The following is a 25039-nucleotide window of genomic DNA, read 5'->3' on the forward strand; positions in this document are numbered from 1 at the left end:
AAAGTGGGAGTGCTGGGTTCTGATGATGGTGAGTGGTCTTGGTTTCTGTTAGTAAGATTATTACGTTTACCTTTCGCCATCTGGTAATCTCTGGAGTTAGTTGTTATAGTTGACTCTGGTTAGAGATTGGAGCAGATGCTGTGTTCCACTCACCAGAAGTCTTAAGATCCTGTGGCGGGTGTCCTGGGTACCTGGCGGGTGTCAGCAGACTCTGCACCCTAGCTATTCCGGTGCTGGTCGGACCGGAAGGGCTGTGTGAGTCTTTATGCTAGTAGCATACTATCTTGGTGACTGTGTAGTGTGTTTTAAATAATAAGTGTGAGGTCTCCAACTTTGTTCTTTTTTTCAAGGCTATTTTGGATGTTCAGAGCCCCTTGAGATTTTATAATGAATTTTAGAATTGATTATTTTGTATTTCAGGAGTGGTCTTCTCACTATAAGCTCAGACTTGATATAAATCCCAGACTGGCCTTGAACATGCTGTCTCCTGCCTCATCTTCCCAGATTCTCCGATTATATGTGTATGCCACAATGCCCAAAACCAAAACTTTTTAATTTCTGGCTTTTAAAATGCCATTGGGATTTTGTTTTGTTTTAAGACAGCGTCTCCCATTGGTGCCCAGACCTGGTGACAAACTCATATGCTCATGTAATTTTCTTGCCTCAGCTTCCCACATTGCTGGGACTATAGGTGAATGCCACCTGACAAAGTTGGGATTCTGATAGGGAGTATGTAAAACCTATCAGAAATGTAGACATAGTTTAAGGGAGAGTGGAGAGGTGAGACTAAGGAAACATAAAAGGCTGGCAGGAATCACAGGAGAGACTGGAGGTCCTTGTCACCAGGAGAGTGCCAAGAGACCTGGGCCAAAAGCTGTACACTGGCCAGTGTTAAGAGCTAAGGGTTCTTGATTTCCTAGGCCTGTAAGAGCTTAACACTGTCAAGGGCTGAGTATTCCTCAGGCTTTCCTGGAAAGCCAGTGCCACCCACAACCAAGGGCTGAAGAGTCTTGATTCCCTAGGCAGTCACGGCTTGTCCAGCTACAGTCCTGCTGACGCCTACACCAACACAAGGAACTTGCTGCTCCCATCCGCTTGCTGCCACTGCTCACTGTGTTGAGTGGTGAGGGAAAGAAAGGGTAAAGACCAACACTTGAAGAGCTCCTGGTCTGCTACGATTTCATCTAGGTGGATATAAGGACTGGCAGCCAGCTTGTTGGACAACTCTGTAACTGTTTGTCCACTTAGTTTTGTCAGTGTTTATGTCCGTGTTTGAGAGATGTGCAGTGAGGTGTGCTGGTGTTTACCGTTGTATCTCCTGGGGACCTGACCATTTATTTCACTGTGTAATTCCCTTCCTCTGTCCTCAAATGGGCCTGGGGCTCAGGAGCTTCTCTTTGCACTGGCCATCCTTTTCTATCCTTTTCAGTCCAGTATGAATTTAGATGTAGACTGGTTCCAGCTGGATCCTGCTCCATCCACTAAGCATGTCTTTAATTGGAGAATTTAATTATCTTATATTTAAAGTAGTTGCTATTACTTGGTTATTTTCTGTTTGTCTCCCCTTCTCTTGATGCTGACTTAATTTTTGTAGTCATGTGTTTTAATTTCTTTCTCATTTCTTTTTATGTAGTTTTTGGTATGGGTACCATTGCAATTATATAAAACATCTTAAAGTTACAACAATTTAAACTGACAAGTTGCTGATAATTTAACCCTTTACACCTCACTTTATCACCCTCATTGTATATTACTTATGATACAATCGCTACTTATTATTGCACATTCACTAAAGAAATGGAGCTACTTTCTGTTTACTTTTTAATGTTGACACCAACATTAAATTAACATTTAATTTATACATCTACATTACAGTACTGTGGAATTATTCACCTGGGAATCATATATTCATGAGGTTTGTATTGCTGCCTACTGTCTGTTCAACTTGGAAGACACACTGTAGTGTGTCTGCTGAACAGCACTAATGCCATCCTTGTTTATCTGGGAAAGTCTTAATGTCTCCACTTTTGAAAGACACGCGCCCGCGCACACACACTCGTTCTCTCTCTCTCTCTCTCTCTCTCTCTGTTCACTTTGAATATATCTTCTTACCCTTTCAGCCTTTGGTGTTCCAGCTGGGAATATTCATTTATTTATTTATTTTTGTAGAGCACTGTTGATGTTCAACAAACAGAATAGTTATTATTTTCAAATATATTTCATTGTTATGTCTCCCTTTTCATTTCTGATTTTGTTAATTTGGATACTGTTTCCAAGCCCTCTGGTTAGTCTGGCTAAAGGTTTATCTATCTTGCTGATTTTCTCAAAGAACTAGCTCCTGGTTTTGTTGATTCTTTGTATCGTTCTTTTTGTTTCTATTTGGTTTCTTTCCTGCCCCTACTCCTCTTGGCTGTATTTGCTTCTTCGTGTTCTAGAGTTTTCAGGTGTGCTGTCAAGCTGCTAGTGTAAGCTCTCTTCAGTTTCTTTTTGGAGTCACTTAGAGCTATGAGATTTCCTCTTAGCACTGCTTTCATTGTGTCCCATAACTTTTGGTATGATGTATCTTCATTTTTATTAAATTCCAAAAAGCCTTTAATTTCTTTCTTTATTTCTTCTTTGATCAAGTTATCATTTAGTAGAGCGTTGTTCTCAGCTGGGAACTTTGATAATCTTGCAGAAGAATGAACTAACACTAAAAACTCAATGTCAAGGAATCTGAAATACTGAGTCAGGTGCCAAGTGGTGGTGGCACACATCTTTATTCCTACAGTCAAGTTAGAGGAGACAGAGGCCAGTCTGGAACAGAGCAAGTTCCAGGGTAGCCAAAGGTACATGGAAAAGGATCATAGCATAGAACTGTCCATGCTTCTGACTTACTGAGGTTCACATAGGCCACAGAAGCCTAAATCTGCTTTCTAGGTTCCTCTCAGAAGCTGGTCCATCTTTTGTCTTCATGGGGGAGGGGATTGGAGCTTTCTCTTCACTATTACACTGATCATAAACTGTGTAGTGCTCTCTGGTGAAATAAGCATTCTCTAGGGACTCATTTAACCTGTTCCTATAATTTGTGAAGTAGTGATAAACTCTAAGCTCAAAAGAACAGCTTGGCGCTTAGACTGGAGTGTTCCTCAGTTAGTGTGAATGATAACAATAGCTCATAGGTTTGAGGGTTGTATACTGTGCTGTTCTAACCACTAACATAGGCCATCTCTTCAATCTTTGCCACTGTCGGGGGAGCTAGATGTTGTAATGCTCCCCTTCTTGTAGGGAATAGCCTAGGGCAAGAAGAATGAAGCCCATGGAGCATGCTTGCTACTTGATGGCTCCCAAGCTTGATGGCCACTGTGCTAGTTAGGTGGTCAGAGGTTTAGAGAATTTCTGGATATTCTACATAGTTGCTATCACATTCATTCTTAACTTTTTAAACATGTACAGGTATTTTGCCTACATATATGTCTGTGTACTCTGTGCATACAGTGTCCACAGAGGGCAGAAGAAGGCATCAGATCCCCTGTGACTGGAGCTGTGGATGGTCGTGAGCAGCCATGTGGATGCTGGGAACCCAATTTGGGTCCTCTGCAAAAGCAGTTGTGCTATTAACTGCCAAGCCATCTTTCCAGTCCCTTACATTTATTTTTTTTTTAATTAAAAAGATTTACATATTGTCAGATAGTGGTGGCACACACTTTTGATCCTAGCACTTGGGAGGCAGAGGCAGGCAGATCTCTGAGTTTCAGGCCAGCCTGGTCTACAGAGTGAGATTAGGACAGCCAGGGCTACACAGAGAAACCCTGTCTTTAAAAAAAAAAAAAAAAAAAAAGAACAACAACAAAAAAGATTTTCCATTTATTGTGTGTGTGCGTATACACACATGTATTCAGGCATGGGTGAAAGTCAGAGAACCACTTGTGGGAGTCGATTCTTGCCTTCACCATGTGTGTCCTGGGGATTAAACACTTACCCACCCTGCCAGAGTAATTAAGTCATCATATTTAAATGTGCCTTGGATGGACGGTATGGAGAGAAGTTATTTATTGGAATATAACAATGGCCTTTAGTTTCAATAGAGTCATGGCTTCCATGTGATCAACAAGGTAACTGTCCACATTTCTGTCAATGTTCTGTCTCCTAAAACAGTATCAGGAAGAACCAGCATAAATAAGCACCAATTACAGCCTTTAAGACTTTCTTTATCCTGCCTCTCCAAACCTCCCCATTGCCACCATGGGTGTGTGTGTGTATCAGAAACCAGCTCTGTGTATCATTCCTCAGGTGCCATTCACTTTTTTTTTTTTTTTTTNTGTAGACCAGGCTGGCCTCGAACTCAGAAATCCGCCTGGCTCTGCCTCCCAAGTGCTGGGATTAAAAGCGTGTGCCACCACCGCCTGGCTCACTTTGTTTTTTGAGACCCCATCTCTCATTTTGTTTAAAGCTCAGGAAGCCTTGCTGGCTAGGAAGCCTCAGAGACCTACTTGTCTCCTCTTGCCCAGGGCTGGGATGAGAGGGATATGTCAGTGCACCCAGCTTCCTGCATGGGTTCCAGGATCAAACTCACATCCTCATGCTTGTGTGGCAAGCACTTTACTGACTGAGCTCTCTCTCCAGCCCTCTCCAAACTTTCCTCTCCAGCAGACCAACTCTTAAAGCATGTCATCACATGTAGTCATAGCAGCCACTCTGGGACAAAATTTCTTTGTTAGCTTTCCAACCTTGTGACAAGAAGCCCTGGGATATTGGACTTATAAGGAAGAAAGATGCACTGTGGCTTGGTGTCAGTGGTCTTTGTCCATGGCCCTGTGCTTGCTTGCTTTGGTTCTGGTGCAACATTCAACAGCATGGTAGAAACATGTGGCAGAGGAAGTGCTCACCTAGTAGCCAGAAAACAGGAAAAAGATAGGGCTAGCATCCTGTTGTGCTAATGGCTAGCTTTCTCTCATTAGGCTCTACCTCTTTATGTTAGTCATTTTCTTACTGCTGTGGCAAAAGTACCTGGGCAAAAGCAACTTAAGAAGTAAAGGGTTTCTTCTGGCTTTTAGTTCAATGGCAGTGTCCCACCACAGTGCGGATGGCATGGTAGCAAATGAGGGTGCAAGCTGGTCACATTGCATCTCTAGTCAGGAAGTGGAAAGTGAACAGTAAGTGGGGCTAAGCTATAAAACCTCAAGGCTTACACTACAGTGACCCCCTTCCTCCAGCATTCTCCTAAAGGAGCTTCCTAAATGACACAACCAGCTTGGGGCCAGATGCTCAAACACATGAGCCTGGGGTACATCATAGTGGAGGGAGTGCATCTCACACTCGGATCACAACTCCTAAGGATGCTATTGCTACCTAATAGCCCGGCAACCAAGCCTTCAGTACAAGATTTTGGAGCTCTGATCTGAACTTGGGAAGGTGTGAATATCTGGCTTCGTCTTTGACTTGTCTCACTTATTGAAGAAGATAGAGCAGTGCTGGCTTTGAAAGTGATACTGGTGAAGTATTTCGCAACTGATCACGTATTTGCTTTCCATTTTCCTGGTTTTCCATCTATTTCTGGGAATGTATTGACAAATTTCAGTACACCAGGACAATACTGGAACAGGTCCCTTGTTTGGAAGGATGATCTCCTATTTGAAGCCTGCTGACTTGATCCAGTTTCATCTTCCTGTGAACCTCTTAAGTCCACAAGCATCTGACTAACTCACCACCTAGGAGATGCTCTTGTCTGACCCTGGCTAGAACAGCAAAATATGCCAAGTTTCTCCTCACAGAGCTCACATTTCCTTGGCCTATGATGTTAGCTGTAGTCTTCATTTTCAAAAGGATATTTAGAAGAGTTTTTGGTCTTTGCTCTTTTTCATTGTGAGCCTAAGACCATAGTGAAACAATTGAGTGGTGAGAAAGATTACCTGTAACACCTAACTGAAATCATGCTGTTTTTTCTACTGCTGCTCTCGAGGTCAAACTCTACCCCCCACCCTGACCCCTTTTTTCATTTTCTTTTCTTTTCTTTTTTTTACATTCATTTCTTTTGGGAGATGGGGCTGGGAAGAAGGTACCTGTGTGTCATAGCACATATGTAGAGGTCAGAGGACAACTTGCAGGAGTCAGTTCTTTCCTCCTACCATGTGCTTCCCAGGAACTGAACTCAGGTTCTCAGGCTTGGCAGCAAGCACCTTACCCATTAAGCCATCTTGCTGGCTCCGCTACCTTTGTTTTGTTTTTGTTTATGGAACATAACAATTATACACAGTGGGCTTCATAACACTTCTCTGTAACATATTGTGATCTTATTAATTTCTTGATACCATTCCTTACCCCTCCCACTCCAGCTGCATGGCCCAGTAAGTTATAGTAGGGTGGCTCATGGGAACCCAGGCACCTCATCAGTTGAAGAAAATGTCTTGCCTTCCTTTAGCAGAGTTAATTGCTATAGATACTTGGGAGGGGTGGGAGCCCGGAGGTGGGGGTGACGCATTACACTGTGGCTGAGCATTACACTGCCACTGTTCTCAGCACACTGACCAGTTACGAGCCGCTGTAGTTCCCACTGCCCACTGCAACAAACAAACAAACAAAACCCCAACGATAATAACACTCATGCCTTTGGTCCATTTGGAGTTGTTTTATTTTATGCAGGGTAAGACATATAGATCTAGTATCATTCTCCTGTCTACAGACATAATTTTTTTAAAGATTTATTTATTATTATATGTAAGTACACTGTAGCTGTCTTCAGACACCCCAGAAGAGGGCATCAGATCTCATTACAGGTGGTTGTGAGCCACCATGTGGGTTCTGGGAATTGAACTCAGGACCTTCGGAAGATCAGTCAGTGCTCTTAACCGCTGAGCCATCTCTCCAGCCCCAGACATAATTTATAGCACCATTTGTTGGAAGAAGAGACAGTTTGTTCAATTTGTATTTTTGGCATTTTTGACAAAAATTAGGTGGTGGTAGTTGTGTGGACTTACATCTCAGTCCTTTGTTCTCTTCCACAGGGTGTTCTTTTCCCTCCTCTGTGTGTGTGTGTGTGTATGTGTGTGTGTGTCTGTCTGTCTGTAGTATAACTCTGAGTCGGGATTGCTCTGATGTGTTATGTGTTTCCATATGAATTTAAGATTCAAATTTCATCATGTCCTAACTGGGCTAGCTAAAACTGGTCTCTTTGTGTTCATTTCCATTAAAAAATGAGAACCAGATTACCAAAATTACCACCACCACCAAAATAACCCCTCTGATTCCTTGATTCGTAAAGTCCCTGCCCTTTCCTCTGTTCAGTGCCCGCTTATCCTGGCTGTTCCACTCGTACCATGTTAGAGGGGCGAATGCTAAGTTAGCTGTCCTTTATCTAGGGCTTTTCACAAGTTATTCCTCTGTGTTTTAGGATCATTCCCTGATACTTGCTCAATTGGACCTTTGTCTCTCAAATCTTGATGCAAATGCCCTTTTAAAAAAAAAAAAATTACCTATTCTGTTTCTTGCCCCAACCCCAACCCCACACACAGTCAAAACAATCCCTGGCTTATCATCTTTTTCTTATCCATTGTCACCTGGCTTCCAACATTAGAAATAAATCATTAAAGCCAGATGGTAGTGCACATGTAACTCTAGGGATTGAAGCAGAAGGATTTTGAGTTGTGGCCTGGGCTACCTAGAAAGACCCTATACCCTTAAAAGGATATAACTACTCGTGTATGTGTGTATTCATATTCATGTAATACATATATTTATATAACATATAAAAAATACAATTCACTGCTCTGTGGACCATCTAAAATGGTGTCTAGCAACAAGTAGCCCTTCAAATATTGGGTATGTGTGTCCATGTGTGTGGATGTACATGGAGTCTAGGGATTGATGCTTGATGTCTTCATCATTAGGATTTCCATCCAGCCTTATTTTTTAAAGATACTCTATTACAATCTGGATTTTACCAATTCCTCTAGACTGGTGGTCAGCAAGGCTCAGTGCTGAGATTGTAGGCATGCACCATCGTGCCTATCCCAGCTTCTTATGTTAATGCTGAGAATCCAAATTGAGGTCCTTATTTACTTGTGCCATAAGCACTTTTCAGACTGAGCCTTGTCTCCACTATCTCCTTTAAGCCTTTGTTAGGAAAAAAAATCTCTAAGAGAGTGGCTCTCTTTGTTGCAAGAGTCTGCTGTAGAGATGGGAATGAAGAAACTCCCACTTTGGAGCAGTAGTGAATTTTAAGATGTAATCATGTTCACTTTTAGTACATTTCCTTTTGGTGGCTTACTTTAGATTTCCTCAAAATGGAGATATGGAGTGGCTTTGGTTTACATTTTTATTTTAAAGTTAAATATCCCTGGAAGTCCAGTTGAAATGTGTAATGTGGAGGAGGATTTAGGGCTTGCTTACTGTTTCACAGGGTTAGTTCATTTTCATGACAGGAAGCATGCATGGCTCTGAGAGCTCACATCTCATAGGTAAGCTGTAGGCAGAGAGAGAGAGAGTAAGACTGTATCTGGCTGGCTTAGACTTCAAAAGTTCAACCCCAGTGGCACACCTCCTCCAACCAGGTACGTCTATCAATATTCCCTAAGCAGCTTACCAACTGGGAACCAAATAGTTAAAATATGAGCCTCAGGGGCCATTCTCATTCAACTACCATAGTTGTATGTCTATTTTTTGGGACAAACTGTAATATTTGGTGGATTCTGGAGCTGTCTCCTCAGGTCTCCCCAGCCAGCCCTGTCAGACATGTACCTTGTAAAGTTAGGGGCCTAAGTCCTGGGCTAGACAAGTCGTTTAACAGAAGACAGTATGTGAGGGTTTTGTTTTGTTAATTATTTTCGAGGTGATTTTTGAGTTTAGCTTGTTTGTTTAGGAACTGGACTTGGCAGGCTTTTGACACATACACACTAACATGAGCTACCATCAGTTGTGGTTTTTGTGTGCCATGCATTTCCTCATCTTCACAGCATCCCCACAGAGTATGTGCTGTCTTCCTCACTGTGGTATGTGGTGGAGCTTGAGGCTTTCCTAGCCTTTAAGAATAAGCCTTGAGGTTTCTCAATAGAGAGCAATATACTAGCATTCAGAATCCTCCTTACTGTAACCAGTGTGGAGGAAGGTGAAGCATTTCAAGTTAGGGGACCAAGGAGAACTGGAAATGGAGGTACACAGAATACAGAGCCGAGTCAGTGAGGAGACCATCCTGTGCAGCCTCCAGGTTGGCAGCAGTGAGAGGCAGACTGGAGGTAGAGCAGTGAGGCTGTGCAAGCTGACCGCCCAGCTGCAGAGCTGAGACTTCACTGAAAAGGCACCACTGAGTGGTGCAGAGGGTGGAGGAGGGCGGGGAGAAGCAGGGTCTTAATTAGAACTAAAAAAGCCTAGAAAGAAGCAGGCATCTGAGGACACTCCCAAGCACTTCTTACCACGCAGTCCCTACTCATTGGAAACACCCCTGGTTGGGCCATGGGATGGGATTGGTATTTTTAGTCATGACTGATTTCCGTTTGTGTCTCCTGTTTTGTCTCTACACAGTGCAGTAGTGAATGTTCATATCTGTAAATGTCAGGACAGCTTTCTCGTTTTACTTGATTGGCACATCAGACTCTGTTCATATGCTCGGTTCTTATTTTGTTTCACGTACATCATGGCTGTGTGCCCACAACCTAAAAATGTGAAAGGGAAAACAGTTGCCAAGTGAAGCTGGTAGGACATGGGTTTGAGGCTCCGCTTAGTCTCTTTTGAGTGTGAGCCCCAAAGACCAGAATTTTTCTTTCTTGGAAAATTGTTCATTTCACTGAAGAAACCATGTTACTTCCAAAACTTGGGTGTTCGTATTACCCTAAGGTCACTTGTTTGAAATATTCTCATTTAGCTTTTGAGAATTACTAGGGACACAGTAACATTTGTACTGTTTGTGTTGTACATAGTGTGCCAGGTTTTTTTCTCTAGAGAAGCCTAGTCGGCCGTTGTTCAGTGACTGGGGAAGCGTGCTCTGCCATGACCACAGGGAGACACAGGGCTGCATCCATCAGGGCAGCTCTGGTGGTCTATAGAATGGAGAGAGGACCAGCACTGACATATCTGCCAGAGGCAGATATCTTCTGAGGATGTATTTCAGATGAATGGGCTCCGCCGCCTTTGGCAGGAGCCTTTCTATTTTATATCTAAGGCATTTGCTTCATTTAGGGTTACGTGGAAGTGCCAACTTAAAGAATAAGTTGTTGAAAATGAGAAGTTAATGTGTAGTTATTCTCATTTACAAAGGGGATCTAAGTCTCAAAGCAGGAGTACGTATTTTCTGTACCTCGAGCCTTTGACAGATGCCTTGGAGTGACCATTTGTGTTATTTAACACTTTATGGGGCTGCAGAGATGGCTTAGTGGTTAAGAGCTCTGACTGCTTTTCTAGAGGTCCTGGGTTCAATCCCCAGCAACCACATGGTGGCTCACAGCCATCTGTAATGGGATCGGATGCCCTCTTCTGGTGTGTCTGAAGACAGCAAGAGTGTTCTCACATACATTAAACAAACAAACAAACAAACAAATAAATAGAGGGAATTGGAGCTGTTAGAAGTCTTGGCAACTCACTTCAGTCTCGGTCCTCCCACTTTGGAGTTTGCAGTAGCCATGTGGTCAAGGATCTGCCTAATCTGAGGTCCCAACAGCTTGTCAGCTCAGGTTTTTACCTGCTTTCTTCCTGACTGTGTCGGAACAGTTTGAGCCTTTAAAGGTCTCTTGCTCGCTGTAAATCTGGTAATTATAACATTCAGGTGAACTGCATAATGTAACATAAAAAGGGCATAGTGCCCCAGCCCTGCCACAGTAGTTACTTATTTCTATGACCAAAGAAAGACCTGCCAGGAGGTCACTTAAAGGAAGAAGAATTTCTTTTGCCTCATTTGAGGGTATACAGTCCATCATGGCAGAGAAGGCAGCTCTCCATCAGTAGGAACATGTGGCTAGGGCTCTAACGTAGTAGAACAGGAAGCAGAGCCAGGCTGTAAACCTCAGAGTCTACCCTAAACAGCCCACTCTCTCCAGCTAGGTCCCACCTCCAAAGGCTCTGCATCTCCCCAGGGCAGTGCCATCATCAGGAGGTAAAGCATTCAAACCCAAGCCAGCACAGTTCATATCCAAACCATAGCACACCTTTCTTAGAGCCACTAGCTGCCCACCATCTATTGAATCCTCTTCTGGAGACAGCTTGAACTATGGTTCATTGGTATTAAGACACAAGTAGAACATGTTAATTAGACAAACCAGTATCTGAGCCATTGCTCTTCCACTTATAGCTGTGTGATGTTGGGAACATTGTACTTATCATATTGGGCTTTGTTTTTTTATTGTTAATTTAAGGATCTTGGACAGAGATGTCTAAAATGAACTTGCTAGTAGGATTTGGTTTCTTACTATTTATTTGTACCAACTCTTGCCAGGACCTTAGGTATAGCCCAGAATTGTATAACCAGCCCTCCACCAGTGAGTTATAGATGGAAAATAGCCACAGGGCCTAGAAGTTCTGTGCCCCTGTCCTTCCACTTGTACAGACTTGTTTGTTATTCTATTCTATTAAAACAAGGTAACAAGTATTTATATAGACTTTATGTTATTGTTAAATAGTATTAGGTATTATATGCTATCTAGTGATGAGTTAAAGAGTATAAAATGTATATAGATATATGCAAATACTATAGCATTTTACATAAGTGACTTGAACATGTGTGGACTTATCTATTCAGAGGCCCAATATCTCACAGATACCAAGTGATAAATAAATGCATCTCCCTTGACCTGGGACTCACAGGACAAAAATTCCTCCCACCTGCCTCCACATGAATGACCAGGCAGATCACTCCTGAAGAAGGTGCCGCCACACCCCCCGCCCCTCCCCACTCCCCAAAACTGGGTTTCTTTTTGTGACCCTAGGTGTCCTGAAACTCACAAACTGGACTGACCTCAAACTTATGAGTTTTGCCTGCTTCTGCCTCCTGAGTGCTGGGATTAAAAGTATATACCACCACCGCCAGCTGTTCAGTGAGAGAATATCTTGTGAGACAGTAAAGATGATGTAGAACCGTTATTTAATGTTGTATGGTTTATGAGCACACACTTTGTTGGTGCCTGTGTGAGATACACGGGCTGTGTCCATGTTACTACAGCTTTACCTGTGGGGTATCTGGCTTGCCAGCAATTAGCACCAATAGAACAAGTAGGGGTTCTGGGATTTAAAGCCAGGCTGTTTAATGGCTTTGAATGTCCTATTTTTTCTGATACAATGTGATTCTATCAAAAAGCTGTTACCCCAAAAGGTCACACCCAGATGCTTGTGAGACGTACTGGAAAGGTGTTTCGGATCAGCTTGGTAGATCTTCCTCACTCATCCGTCTGTTCCACTGGGTCTGGTCATTGCATTTCCCTGAACTGAGTTCTGGGCTCTTCTTTCTCTGTAAGACAAAGATAGCCACACAAAGAGCTTCACTTTAACCCAGAGTACCTTTGTGACTGTGAATAACTGATTTTTTTTTCTCCTGGACCAGACACAAAGGGTAGGCCAAAGGAGGTTCTTTCAGTAAACCCCCTTTGAGTATGCCCCTTTTGTCATTGCTATCCCAGGAGCTAGAAATACAGAGCTTAAGGATCCCCCATGCTGTGAGGGGACCATGTTGAAGAAACCGTATGTCATAATCCAGGGAGGTTACTGAGTCTTACAGACATGTTAAAATAAGGTGGCATCAAAATCAGATTTGTGGAAGTACTCAATAGATTTTTAGGGCAGTGTGGGATAAGGAAGTCCAGTTACTGATGTGAGAGAGACAGAAATGCTGAAGACAGTAGATGTGAAGAGGGTCTGCCTCCGGAGAACAATTAGCAACTGATTTTTTTTTTTTTTTTTTGTAAAAAGTTGAGTGACTCACAAGTTTTTATTTGAGATTTTTCTCCCATATTTTATAAAGATTTGCAATCCAAATGCTGCAGATTTCCCTTCATGTCAGGTTTCAGGAGGCACCCTCAGTACATTTGCCAAATCTCGCCAGCCTGAGCTTTACAAATGGGTAAACACTCCTCTTTTCTTCTTGGCTGACATCTCATTGCCTTTCTCTTTTATTTTGAAAGATTTACAGCAGTTTTTATACTTCAAGGAATTGACATTATACACATAGTAAATGAATAGTCAAGTAAAGGAGACTGCTAATCATGGGTCATACTAGCTGTGGCATGTTGGTGACACTGAACTTTGACTGTGGCGCTGGAGCAACGTGTGCACCTGCGCTAGTTTGACAGTATGGCAGCACACTAGATTTGGAAGAATTGTTTCATGCTCTGGCTGTCCTTGAAAGGTAGCCCTGCTATCACCTGTATGATGCTCATTTACAACATGGGTTTAGACTGATCTTTGTAGCAGCAACAGCCTTGGGAAGATGAGGTCATTAGGCTGATCACAATGGAGCAGGTCTCATTCTCATTGCAGAAACCCCACCCCAGCACTCTGCACAATTTGTGGAGGTGGGATGTGTTACTTGATTTACCCAGGATCCTAAGCGCACCCTGGGTTCGACTTCTCTAGACTAATCCAGCTCCCAGTCTGGAGTCTAAGCATTCACTGCATTAATCAGGCTTGCTGGAATGATCACATGGTTTTCTTGCTGCCTCCCCTGTTAGCTGCCGCTTGTCAGCAGCTGGCGGAGCTGGAGGCTGCAGGGCCCCCGTCTGCAGAGAGCCTTTTACTTCAGAATATTGGGGGTGTGGAAACCTCACCTCTTTTTTTCTGCACTTTGTAGCATCTGACTGACTAAATGGTTGTCCTCGGTACCAAAAAGGCTGCCATACAATCCAAGGAAATTGCCTCTGACTAGGTCATGTTCGCATTTGAGGAATTCAGGTATGTTCTGGGTTTTCTCTCAGTCTAATGCTGGGTTTTTGTTCTCCCTACGTTTTTGCTGTGTAATGACTGCTTAGGCTCTGACTGACTCTACACACAAAAAGAGGTTCTTGTCTGCATTCGGTAGGGTTTATCGAGGTGGTGAGGGTCAGGGATGTTTGCTACATGGAAGTAAAGCATGGGTAATTGGTTTGATCTTGTGTAGATTCGTAGAGGACCCCACCTCCTGCATTATTCTGTTAGCTGCTTCTGCTGGTGTAGAGTTATGAATACAGAATCGCAACTGTGTCTCCAGAACGAGTCTTTTGCTATCTTTTGTTTTCTTCCTTTGTCAAACTCATGCAGTCTACTGCTGCTTTACAAAAAGGGAACTGTAGCAGAGGGTGAAAAATTCTGCAAATGGATCTGCATGGCTGGATTGGATTTGGCTCTGGCTTTCTGCTATTAAAGCCACAGCCAGGCTGTTTTCTGGGACGTGCCTTGACAACGTTTGTTAGCAGGGTGCTTCTTTCCGGGGCTCTTCCGCTGTTGTCATCATTAGTGTTTCAGATTAGATCCTTTGTGACTTCTTCCTTCTGCTCCTCCATCGCTTTCCGGGGAAGCTATCCGAGTCTGATGATGGGAAGGGATGTGCCAGCAGAGATAGTTCCTAGGGAATGAGAATAAAGGAGGCAGAGAGGAGGCACTCAGACCATTCTGTGCCCATTTCTGTGGACAATGTGTGTGTATGTGTGTGTCTGTATCTGACCTCTGACAGCACCTCCTTTTCCTGTGAAATTTCCATGTGTCTTAGAACAGGGCATAAATACCATGTTGATTGACAGAGAGAGTGATTATACAGGACCTCAGCTTTATCTTGACAGGCAGGATTTTTTGGTTCCTTCTAAATGATACTGCAATAGACATTGAACCTGTAAGAGAAGAGCCAGCCAGTAGATGGAGGATCATTAGGTTTCCATATAGAAAAGTAAGCTTCAAAGAGTGTCTCCACCCTTTGCTCTAAACTTGATGCTGTGGGTTCAGGAAGTTTTCCTTTGTTTCAGAACATGTGTCTGCATTATTCTGAATGAAGTGCACTTGGAAAAAGGAAAGCCTTTTCATGTGGCAACATGCCCCGATGGCATGAGGCCTGTCCCCTTGCAGGATGACCACACTCAGTACTTTAGAATAGCTCCATTAGAGAACTAATTATTTCGTGTCTGGTGTGATACAGTAGATGCACCTATGAGTCAGGAATCCTGTGTTCTTGTCTTGGATTCTAGATTAGCTTTCCATGTCTTGTGAGAGTCACTTAAGTTCTGACCTAGTAAGATGAGTCAGCGTGTAAAGGTGCTTGCAGCTAAGACTGAGAACCTGAGTTTGAACCCTGGCACCCACGTGCTGGAAGGAGAGAACCAACTCCTACAAGTTGTTCTCTGACCTCACACAGATGCACACACATCCCAGTAAGTGTAATGGTGTTCTAAGAGTCATGGAGTTGTAGAAGTTATAAAAGCTGCTGTGATGGCTTAAAGGAGGATGATCCCTACAGGCTAATATAGTCGAATCTTTGGGAACGATTAGAAGGTGTGGTGGCCTTGTTGAGAGAAGTGTGCCACTGTGGAGGTAGGCTTTGAGGTTTCTGAAGCCCATGCCATTCTTTGAGCTTGTGTCTCAAGCTCTCAGTTCCTGCTCCAATGCCATGTCTGTCTGTTGCCAAGCTGGTCATGCTAGTCATGAAACTATAAGCCCCCCATGAACTCTTTCTTCTTTAACTGCCTTGGTCATAGTATCTTATCATAGCAATGAAAAATCACTAAGACAGTTGTAGTTTGTGAAGCTCAGATTTTGTTGTTAGCATTTGGATACAGTCAGCCTTCATTGCCTCTTTGAGAAGAATTTAAAGTCTCATTAGGATTTGTGGTTAAGAATGAAGGCTATAGAGCAATGAAACTGTGCTCACTGTGATAGGCTCTGACCCCAAAGCCAAGAAAGACCTGGTGGAAGGGTCTAAGGTAAAGGCAGCTACCTTGATTAGCTGAGAACATGGAGATGGCATTATGAAAAGTAGACCAGAGTCAGGAGTGTGATCTTCCCTCCTTCAGGATTCTGCCCAGAGTGGTTGCAGAGAATCTTACTAGGTATAGCTTCACAGTGTTAGACAGTGCCCTTCTTCAGTCCAGGAGCTGTGTACCTGTGACTAGGAAATGGTGGCAGGGGACCATAGAGGAGTGTAGCAGTTTAGTTTAGTTTAGTTTAGGGTGGTCTCGAGATTTTAGAATCCCTGAAAGCTTATTGGTAATTCTGTGGCATCTTAAATAAAAAATTCTTACAGAACTTGAATCAATATTTCTAATGAATTCTCAAGTGATTTTGGTACTACAGGTTGAGGGACCAGACATTTAGATCCATTGAGTTAGGAAAGGTAGATTGACTTGCCTGTCACAGAGATAAGAAATTCAAGGCAAAGACAGGGAGGGGGAATCGGTACAAAAGACATCAGGCAGTTCAAGTTCAACCCTCCTTTAGCTTTAGCGTCCACAGGGTGATGGTTCCAGGACTTCCCTAAGGACACCGTACATGATGGAAAGTGTGTGCATGTCACAGTGAACATTCTCCCAAATGCTGCAAATCACCTTCAGGTTACTTATGGTGCCAACTGCATGTAAATGCTGTATACATAGTTGCTAGACTATATGTCCAAAGAAACCAGCCTGTGCATGCTCTCTAAAGATGCAGACTCTTCCGTGTCCCCTCTCCTTCCCCCCTCCCCTCTATTTTTGAGGCAGGGTCTCATGTTGAGCCCAGGTTGGCCTCAAACTTGCTATGTAGCCAAGATGACCTTGAACTCTGATGTTCCTGTTTCCATCTCCCAAGTGCCTGGATTATAGACTTGTGCCACTACACTCAGCTTCCCATATCTTTGATCTGATTTTTTTATCTTCATAACCTGTTATACAAGCAGGTGATCAGCAGTGTGTGCTTATGAGGTTAAAGCACGGCTAGGTCAGTTTGACACTCAGCCCTCCCTCTGTAGAGGTCCTGATGAACAGTGGCTGATAACCCTGCTACTGCCATGTATTACCTCTGTGGACCTAGCAAGTAGCTAGACCTTTCTTAGTGTCAATTCCCTCAGCTGGAAAATGGGGATAGCCATTCTTGCTAAGAAGATCTTTACTGCTGTCAAGATGAGATGGGATAATATAAACTACAAATCATATCAGTTCCTTCTACATGAAGATAGAGGGAGAAGAGGACCCTGGGGCAGCTCCACCAGAGTGTCTACATGTGCTTTTAGGTCTCATGTATGCATACATTTCTCCATACATACCACAGCACTGAGGGCACAAGGGCCACATTCACCTCAAAAAAAAAAAAAAAAAAAGAAATCTAATTTTGATGCAAAATGTTTGCACGCCATCCTCCTTATTGGACTGTGAGTTCCTTGAGAGCTTTGGTGAATGTTATCTGTCTTAAACTTGGGCTAAACTACTAGCAATTGACACAATTTATTTAACCAAGATTCTGAGACAAATAAAGAACAAGCCAGCCATGTGGTTATCTTGGTGCCCTCCTGAGATCTGCCTGTGTTGTGGTATGTACTAGAGCTCAAGAACATGCAGAGCCATGACATAACACAACACCTTATGTTCAGGGGCATATAGGGAATTTACCATTGTCTGCACCCTACACCTAGGGTTACAAGATCCTAAGAGCTGGAAAGGTGGGCAGGCAGCTCCCAGAGGTTATAGAATTTTGCCTGCCATAGCAATATAACACCAGGCAAACTGCTTCAGCTTGCTGATGTAGTAATCATGGGACATTGAAATGTTTTTGCCTTAAAAAAAAAGTATTAGAGACCTAGGGAGATAGCTTAGCAAGTAAAGTATTAGAGACCTAGGGAGNGGAGATAGCTTAGCAAGTAAAGTATTAGAGACCTAGGGAGGTAGCTTAGCAAGTAAAGTATTAGAGACCTAGGGAGATAGCTTAGCAAGTAAAGTCGTTGCTGGACACATGTAAGGATCAGTGTTTGAATCCCCAGAACCCATGGAACACAGGTGTGGTAGGACACACCTGTAATCCTAGTGTTCCTACAGACAGTGGGACATGAAAACAGGAGAATTCCCACAAGCTTCACAGACCTCTATTTCTCAGACTCCCTAGTACTTGATAATTCTGATTTATTTCCAGAAGTAGTCTTGTACACGAATTCCAAGATCTAAAATCCTGTTTGAATGTGTCACATGGGAAGCTACTATTTTGAGTCTCTTTTGTTTTATTTTAAAACAAAACTGATATCATACAAAGGTTGAGGTTCAAATTCCAACTGACATTTTTTCTTTGTTAATGCTAATTTATATCTGGTCTTAGGAAGTGGTATAATTTTTTCCCTACCCACTTACTGGAATGTTGGCACGGGTTAGAATTAGTACTATGAGAAAAGAAATGAAGTCTGCAAGCCTGAAGCACCCTTGCAAATTCAAGAACTGACTGGCGAGATGGCTCAGTGGGTAAGAGCACTGACTGCTTTTCCGAAGGTCCAGAGTTCAAATCCCAGCAACCACATGGTGGCTCATAACCACCCGTAATCCCGTAAAGAGATTTGATACCCTCTTCTGGCACATCTGAAGACAGCTACAGTGTACTTAAGTATAATAATAAATACATCTTTTAAAAAAAAGAGAACAGGGGCTGGGAACAGAGTAACACAGGTGATCTTCACTAATACCATGGTTTTGGTAGTAACTTAGAAGCCACAAGCAAAACAAACAAGTTAGTTGCCAAGATGGCAAGGCAGAATGCTCCAGTCTGCCTCAATTAATGGTGAGCTTACTCAACTAGAGGCAGGGCTGTGGGTCTGCAGCCCAGAGACTGTGACTCCAAGAAGTCATCTCACCTGGCTACCTGTCTTATTAAAGCAGACTGGGGGTCATGTGTAGAAGGACTCCTGTGGGTGATAAAGCATTGCTTTGCTTATATTCTGAGTTTGGGAAGTAGTGAGGGCTGAATCTGTTAGTGCTTATCTGGCTCGGTGCTAACAGCCCCAATACTGGCCCATTCTAGTATTCTCTTATGTTAAAAACAAATAAAACTGAGGTGACAGATCAAAACTCACTACCTGAAGGAATGAAATGATGTTCTAGAATACCACCTCGGAGCCATGTAGCCCTTGGCAGTGACTTAGAGTTTAGAAGTTGCTCCCATTTTGTAAACTCTACAAACTCCAGGAGGAGCCTTTTTGGAGGTGGGAAGATGGGGCGGGGGTCCTTCTGCTCTTAGAGTGACCATTCACCTGACATTTCCTGAAAAGCTACTAAATAGGCGCCATAGTTGAAATAGCAGGTATGAACATGTCTTCCAGAGCTTACTGCCCTCCCTCAGGAGCTGCTGAAGACATCCAAAGCTTGGGATGAAGCAGCCAAGCAGCAGAGTACTACCTTGGAACTCAGGGCTGGAGGAGAGTGGCAGCCCTCAGGTATCTCCTGGAGTGAACCCCTGACCAGTGACTTGTGAGGTTGGCGGTAGAGTATAGGAGCTGACCATGGGGAGCGGAGAGTGAGCTGGGTTTATTGGATGCTCTCTCCCAGGCTGTGGTGACTTCTCTGTCCCTGCAGAGGGCACCCTTTACCCCAAGGAATATAAGTTCATGGTGCTTTAATTTCCCTGACTTTAAATGGGGCTGTTACTTGAGAGTTAATGTGCTTACGTGAGACTTCTCAAAGGAAGCATCTCCTAAGGTGTCTGGAATTTAGAAGCTATTCAGTATATTAATAAGTCTTTATTTACTGAAAGAAACAGGGCATTTCCTCAGACCCTTGTCTTGGATCTGAAATTTACTAGAGAGAAGGAAAAGGCCAACACGTTGTACAGACAACATTTCTAATGTCTTCCTACCCACTGAGAGTTGAGATTTAGAATGCTAAAAATTAGTCCCTGGAAGATGATCCTGTTTGCAGATGCAGTGTTTATGAGCAAGTGAAACAAACACAGTATGACTAGTCAGCTGAGAGCTGGGGTCTTTGCTTGGTCGGCATGTAGGCTCCCAGGTCTGAAGTTAAATGATTCCATTACTGTTGACAAATGAGCTGTGGGGTTTTCTGGCTAAGGTAATGGGGCCAGAGACCAACTCCAAGAGTTAGCCTTCTCTGAACCTGTGTCATCTCTCATTATCTTCAGAGCTTGATAATAAAGTGTCTATTGACCTGTTATGGCTGCACCAGACAGTGATATGGACAGCCTGTTCCTTTGAAAGGAGAGTTAATGAAAGTGAGAGTTCTCTGATGAGAGCTGTTCAAGCAAATTGTATTGTTATTGCTTTGATAGGATTGTGGGTCTTCTTTTAACATGAGCTAGAGAAGAACTTTAAAGAGTGACTTTAACTTGAGAACCCTTGTACAGGTTCTCAATTGGGGTGGGGTAAGTGGGGAATATTGTAATCTAAACACAGGTCACTCCTAAACCCCTGAGAGACAGGAGGATTACTGCAGGTTTGAGGTCATCTTTGTTTACAGTGAGTTCTGGGCCAACAATAAATACTTAGTAAGACTCCATCTCAAAAACAGAGCAGCATTGTACATAGTAGAAAAGGATTTCCTGGAGAGAGGACACATTCACACACAAATACACCGCAGAGCAGTCCCCAAGCCATGAAACAAGTACTTAGCACCTTTACATTTTATTCCCCTCTGCCTTCAACTGTAGACACATTTGGTAAGATTCCTGGTGTGAACAGTGTGGGTCAGCTCATGTTTGCTCATGGCTGAAAAGTTAAAAACAGGCAAGAAGGAGCTAAACAGGTCCTGCTGCTCTGGGGACAATCCTTCCCAATTTAAAGTTCAGAACTCTGCTCATTTCTGGTACAGCTTCTCCTCTGCTGCACATAGCCCTTGGTGGTCTTTCTGCCCTTTTCCTGAAACTGAGCTAGCAGTTTAGCTTCTGTTCTCCAAAAGACTAGTTGAACAGCAGGCTTGATGGTGTATACTTGGAGTACTAGCACTGGGGAGGTTGAGGTAGGATAACCAGCTTGAGGCCAGCCTGGGCTACTACTGGGCTATACAGGCAGGCCCATCTTAGAGACTGAAGAGTAGGAGACCTGCTTTAGGTGTGGGTCTGTGCATCTTCTTTGCTCTCTGTCTAAACCCATGGTTTTTGTTGGTGCTCTTTTCTCTCCTTAATGACATCCTCTAAAGCCCGGGCCTGTGTCACACTCCTCCTTGGCTCCTTTTCCAACCTCTGTGGCCCTCTATGTTTCTCTTTTCTTCTGAATTCCCGTACAACCCTTAAAGAATCTAACCTGTATCCTACTATTTAACTTTTCACTAGGTGGAAGGTGACAGGGACAACACTTAGTGTGCTTCCATCCCAGCTCCCTTGAGCAGAGCTGGGTAGGCTTGGCTTCCCAGTACTCATGGTGTTCTAGTCTGTCTTTAACTTCCTGCCTCCTGCCAGTCGTTGTTACACAGCAGAATGAAAAAATGAAAGGGAAGGGAACTGTGCTGCCAATTGGAGGTCTCATTTTCAATCGTGAAAGTCTTTGAGGAGTTTGATAAAGCTGCTGAACTTACTATGTTAGGCAGAATTAACTCAAGTAAGGAGAACAGGAAGTGTGGTAGTAGGTTTTCAAAGGTTCAGGAATCAACAAAATGATTGAGCGCAAAAATTCATGGGGCCTATAAATGTCCTTATTTGTTTATTTTGGCTTTTTGAGACAGGGTCCTAAGTAGCCCAGACTAACCTTGAACTCACTATGTACCCAAGTCTAGCCTTGAAATCCTGATCCTCCTGCCTCCACACCTGAGTGCTGGCATTAGAAGTGTGTACACCACTCTCAGCTCAAAGGACATAGTTCTTCATCCTTCTACATTGAGTCAGAAGAACATAGTTTAGGTGTGTTCTTCCATCTTGCATCCCGCCTTCCATCTGAGTGGGATCCAGTGTTGGCTTCAGTGTGACCATTATTATACCTCTCAGGTACCTAGAGTTCAGAGAGCTTAACCTACATCTCAGACTGCCACTGGGTCAATGCCCAGCAAGATAGTGAATTCTGCAGCCTAGCTCTCCAGGTTCTCCAAGAGCTGGAAATTTAAATAAGGCTTTCTTGTTTGATTGGCTTTCTTTTCTTTTTTCTTCCTTCCTTCTTTCATTCCTCCTTCCCTCCCTCCCTCCTTCCTTGTTTGTTTATTTGATTTTTAAGACAGAATCTCTCTCTTCAGTAGCTCTGGCTGTGGCTATCCTAAAACTGACTGGGAATGTAGACCAGGCTGGGCTTGAACTCACAGAAACATACCTGCCTCTGCCTCCCAAGTGCTAGAAATAAAGGTGCGCACCACCACTCCCAGCTTGAATTTCATTCTAAATTTTGTTCTGCTTGGTTTTGCTTTGGGGGGGTGGTGGTGTATTTGATGAATTCAGTCAGAGATCATGTTTCTCTGCATCCCTTTATTACACACCCCTTTGGATTTCTAAGTAAAGTTCACTTTTTGGTTTTCTGACACATCTCTGGATTAAGTGTTTCTTTGCATAATTCCAAAATGTTAAATTTCATTCAGTAGTGTTTGGACTTTTCTTTCTTCCTTCCTTTTTTCCCCCATCTTCATTTTTAAATTGTGCTCAGATATGGCCATCTGTTTGGGTTTTTTTTTTTCTTTTGCTGTTTTTAAAGGAATTTCTAAAGTATTGTCTTGTTGATATAATCACTTTAAATGTTTCCATGATACAATCTGACTCGTGAAGGAAAAGCCTGCTGTACCTTTGCATGCCAGAGCAGATTCTACTGACAGGGAGAGATGCACGAGTGTTTTTGCCATTGGTCACTAAGCCCTTTGCCCTTCTGCAAATGGACAGTAATGTGAGTTTAAGGTCATCGCAGTAGATAAAGTATTGCACAGACAACACTGTAAAACAGTACTGAAATAGGTTTTGACAAATCCATTCGTCTGTTAGGACAGTATTGTTTCTTTAGAGAGGAGGAATTGGGTGGTAAGAACCTCTGATCCTCTGCCCTTAGTGGCCCAACCTCATCCTCTGACTCCTGGGACCTAAGCTTCAACCCTACTTTAGGGATGATTCTCAGACCAGGCCGACAGGTGCTCTTGAATCGTGGTAACTGATTTAAAGACAGTCTGTCATGCACTATTCCCTGTAGGATTTAAACTTGCACCATTAGAAATGTGCCAGGCCCATTCAAGGAAGAGGGCAAGTTTAAGAGCCTTGCTTCCTCCTACCCAGGAAGCCCACAGAGAGGGAAGGGGGAAGGATTCAGTGATAGCCCCCGAAAGTGCTTGTCAGGGCAGCTTTGACTGTCCTTCCTAGGCGGTTACCCCTAATTTAAGCAGACTTAACCATGATTTTTTTTTTGTCGTGACATAATATGAATTTCCCAGTTTTTGTTTTCTTGTTAAATGTTGTCACTTAAAATGTAGAGACTCTGGAGTATTTTGAATCTGAGAAAGAAATGAAAAACAGAGTAGGAGTGACAGTATTCTGACCTCTAGAGGAGGTCACCATGACAGTCACCTTCAAAGTTCTCATTCTGACTTGGGTGGGCACTGTATGGCGTTAGTATGGACGAAATTGTGTTCCCTTAAATTCCCTCAAGTTGGTGCCCTCGTCAGCTAGACTGACTGTATTTGGGCCTTTAAGAAGGTAAAGGCATTGCTGTTGTGGATGGAGCCCTCGTCTACCATGACTAGGTGAGAAGAGGACAATAGACCACTTGTGGACAGAGAAGAGGCATGTGAGGGTCCAGGGCAGGTCGCTGCCCACCTGCCAGGGACACTGGTGTTCAGAGAAAGTTGCCTTGTGGTAAACAGCTACAGGACAGGGATTATCACCCAGGCCAGGAAAGACCTTTCTAGCAGAAGCCTCACTCTGCCTGAGGCCTGCCTTCCCTCCTGCTCTGCAAGAAGAGTAAGTCACCTTCCTTCTCACACTCTAGGACTACTCTACCCCACCTGCTGCTGTGCTTACTGCAGCCTGCGTCTGCCCTCACTTGTGAATGATGAGCTGCCGCTTAGAGCCTGGGTGGGGAGGAAAGGATGTGATATGACTCCCAGCACGTGTATCGGGCCCCCAGAGGTGTTTTCCCAGAAAGCCCTGGCAAAGTGAAGAGCCTCAGAACAGTCAGACCAGTGCTCTGCAGGTTCCGACTTGAGAACAGCATTGACTTCACGTCCTGGAAGTAGACATGTCAGGGTCTCCTGAGGGACTTCCCCAGGGTGGGGAAGTCCTCTGTGCACTTTCCCAGGCACGCTGAGTGACATGAGTGCATTTTTTTTTCATTCAGAGTTAGATTTTAGTAATACTGAAGAGTGTACTGTCTGTTGACACAGCCCAGATCTGTATATAAAACACCATTTAATTAATGCCGTGTTCGCTAAGCTAGAAATTGATGGCAGTTATGGAAACAAACCTAGGCAGGGCCAGAACCTGGCCATGGTCGGCAGGCTAGTCACAGAACAGGACGAGAGGTTGCTTCTGGTCCTGCCGCGGTCATGGTTTCTTCCTTTGCCCTCCATCTTGAGTGGGCGCTGCTCTGGCAGCAGGAAGAAGCGTCAGTTCTGCCATTTAAAGCCAAAGAAGACCAAAGCTCTACCCTGACCACACACTGCAGACTGGAGGGAAAGAAACACCTAAACTCTTAAGAACCTGCCATAATTACTAACAGGACAAAGCCAATACCCTGTGTTTGTGGCCACCGGATTTCCTGCCCCGTCTGCGCTGAACTCTCAGTTCTGTGGGGCTGCAGATTTTCTGACCTACAGCCAAAGAGCGGAAGCCCTGGCCTGAGCTGTCAGGTGAGATGGACTTTCACGTCCTCTCATTTTGAGTACCATGGGGTCCCAGCTGATTTTTGTGGTGGTGGTGGTGGTGGTGGTGGTGGTGGTGGTGGTGGTGGTGGTGGTATTATCTGAGAATTTCCCAGATTTTGTTTTCCTGTTAAATGTTGTCACTTAAAATGTAGACTTTAGAGTAATTTGAAATTGGGAAAGAAATGAAAAACAGAGTAGAAGTGACAGTATTCAACCTCTAGAGGAGGTCACCATGACAGTCACCTTCAGAGTTGTCATTCTGACTTGGATGGGCACTGTATGGCGTTAGTATGGCTCTTTGTCCCAATTAAGACTGCTGTCATAGCTGGGCAGTGGTGGCGCATGCCTTTAATCCCAGCACTCGGGAGGCAGAGGCAGGCGGATCTATGAGTTCAAGGCCAGCCTGG

General features: G+C 43.7%; 1 protein-coding gene across 4 annotated transcripts in view; it reads left to right on the forward strand.

Annotated features, from left to right (window-relative positions):
* The window catches only part of Evl (Enah/Vasp-like), a 124618-nt gene that overhangs the window by 29646 nt on the left and 69933 nt on the right, over positions 1-25039 (forward strand). The window contains exon 1 of one of the 4 annotated variants that reach the window (XM_021178558.2): positions 13541-13842. The exons of 2 other annotated variants lie outside the window; for them this stretch is intronic. In XM_021178558.2, the coding sequence (XP_021034217.1) occupies positions 13820-13842 (23 nt within the window). In that variant the 5' untranslated portion in view covers positions 13541-13819. Of the gene's footprint in view, positions 1-13540; positions 13843-25039 lie in introns of those variants that run through there. One more of the 4 variants, XM_029484430.1, reaches the window with a different exon arrangement.

Source organism: Mus caroli, chromosome 12, assembly GCF_900094665.2.
Source record: "Mus caroli chromosome 12, CAROLI_EIJ_v1.1, whole genome shotgun sequence".
Classification (NCBI taxonomy): domain Eukaryota; kingdom Metazoa; phylum Chordata; class Mammalia; order Rodentia; family Muridae; genus Mus; species Mus caroli.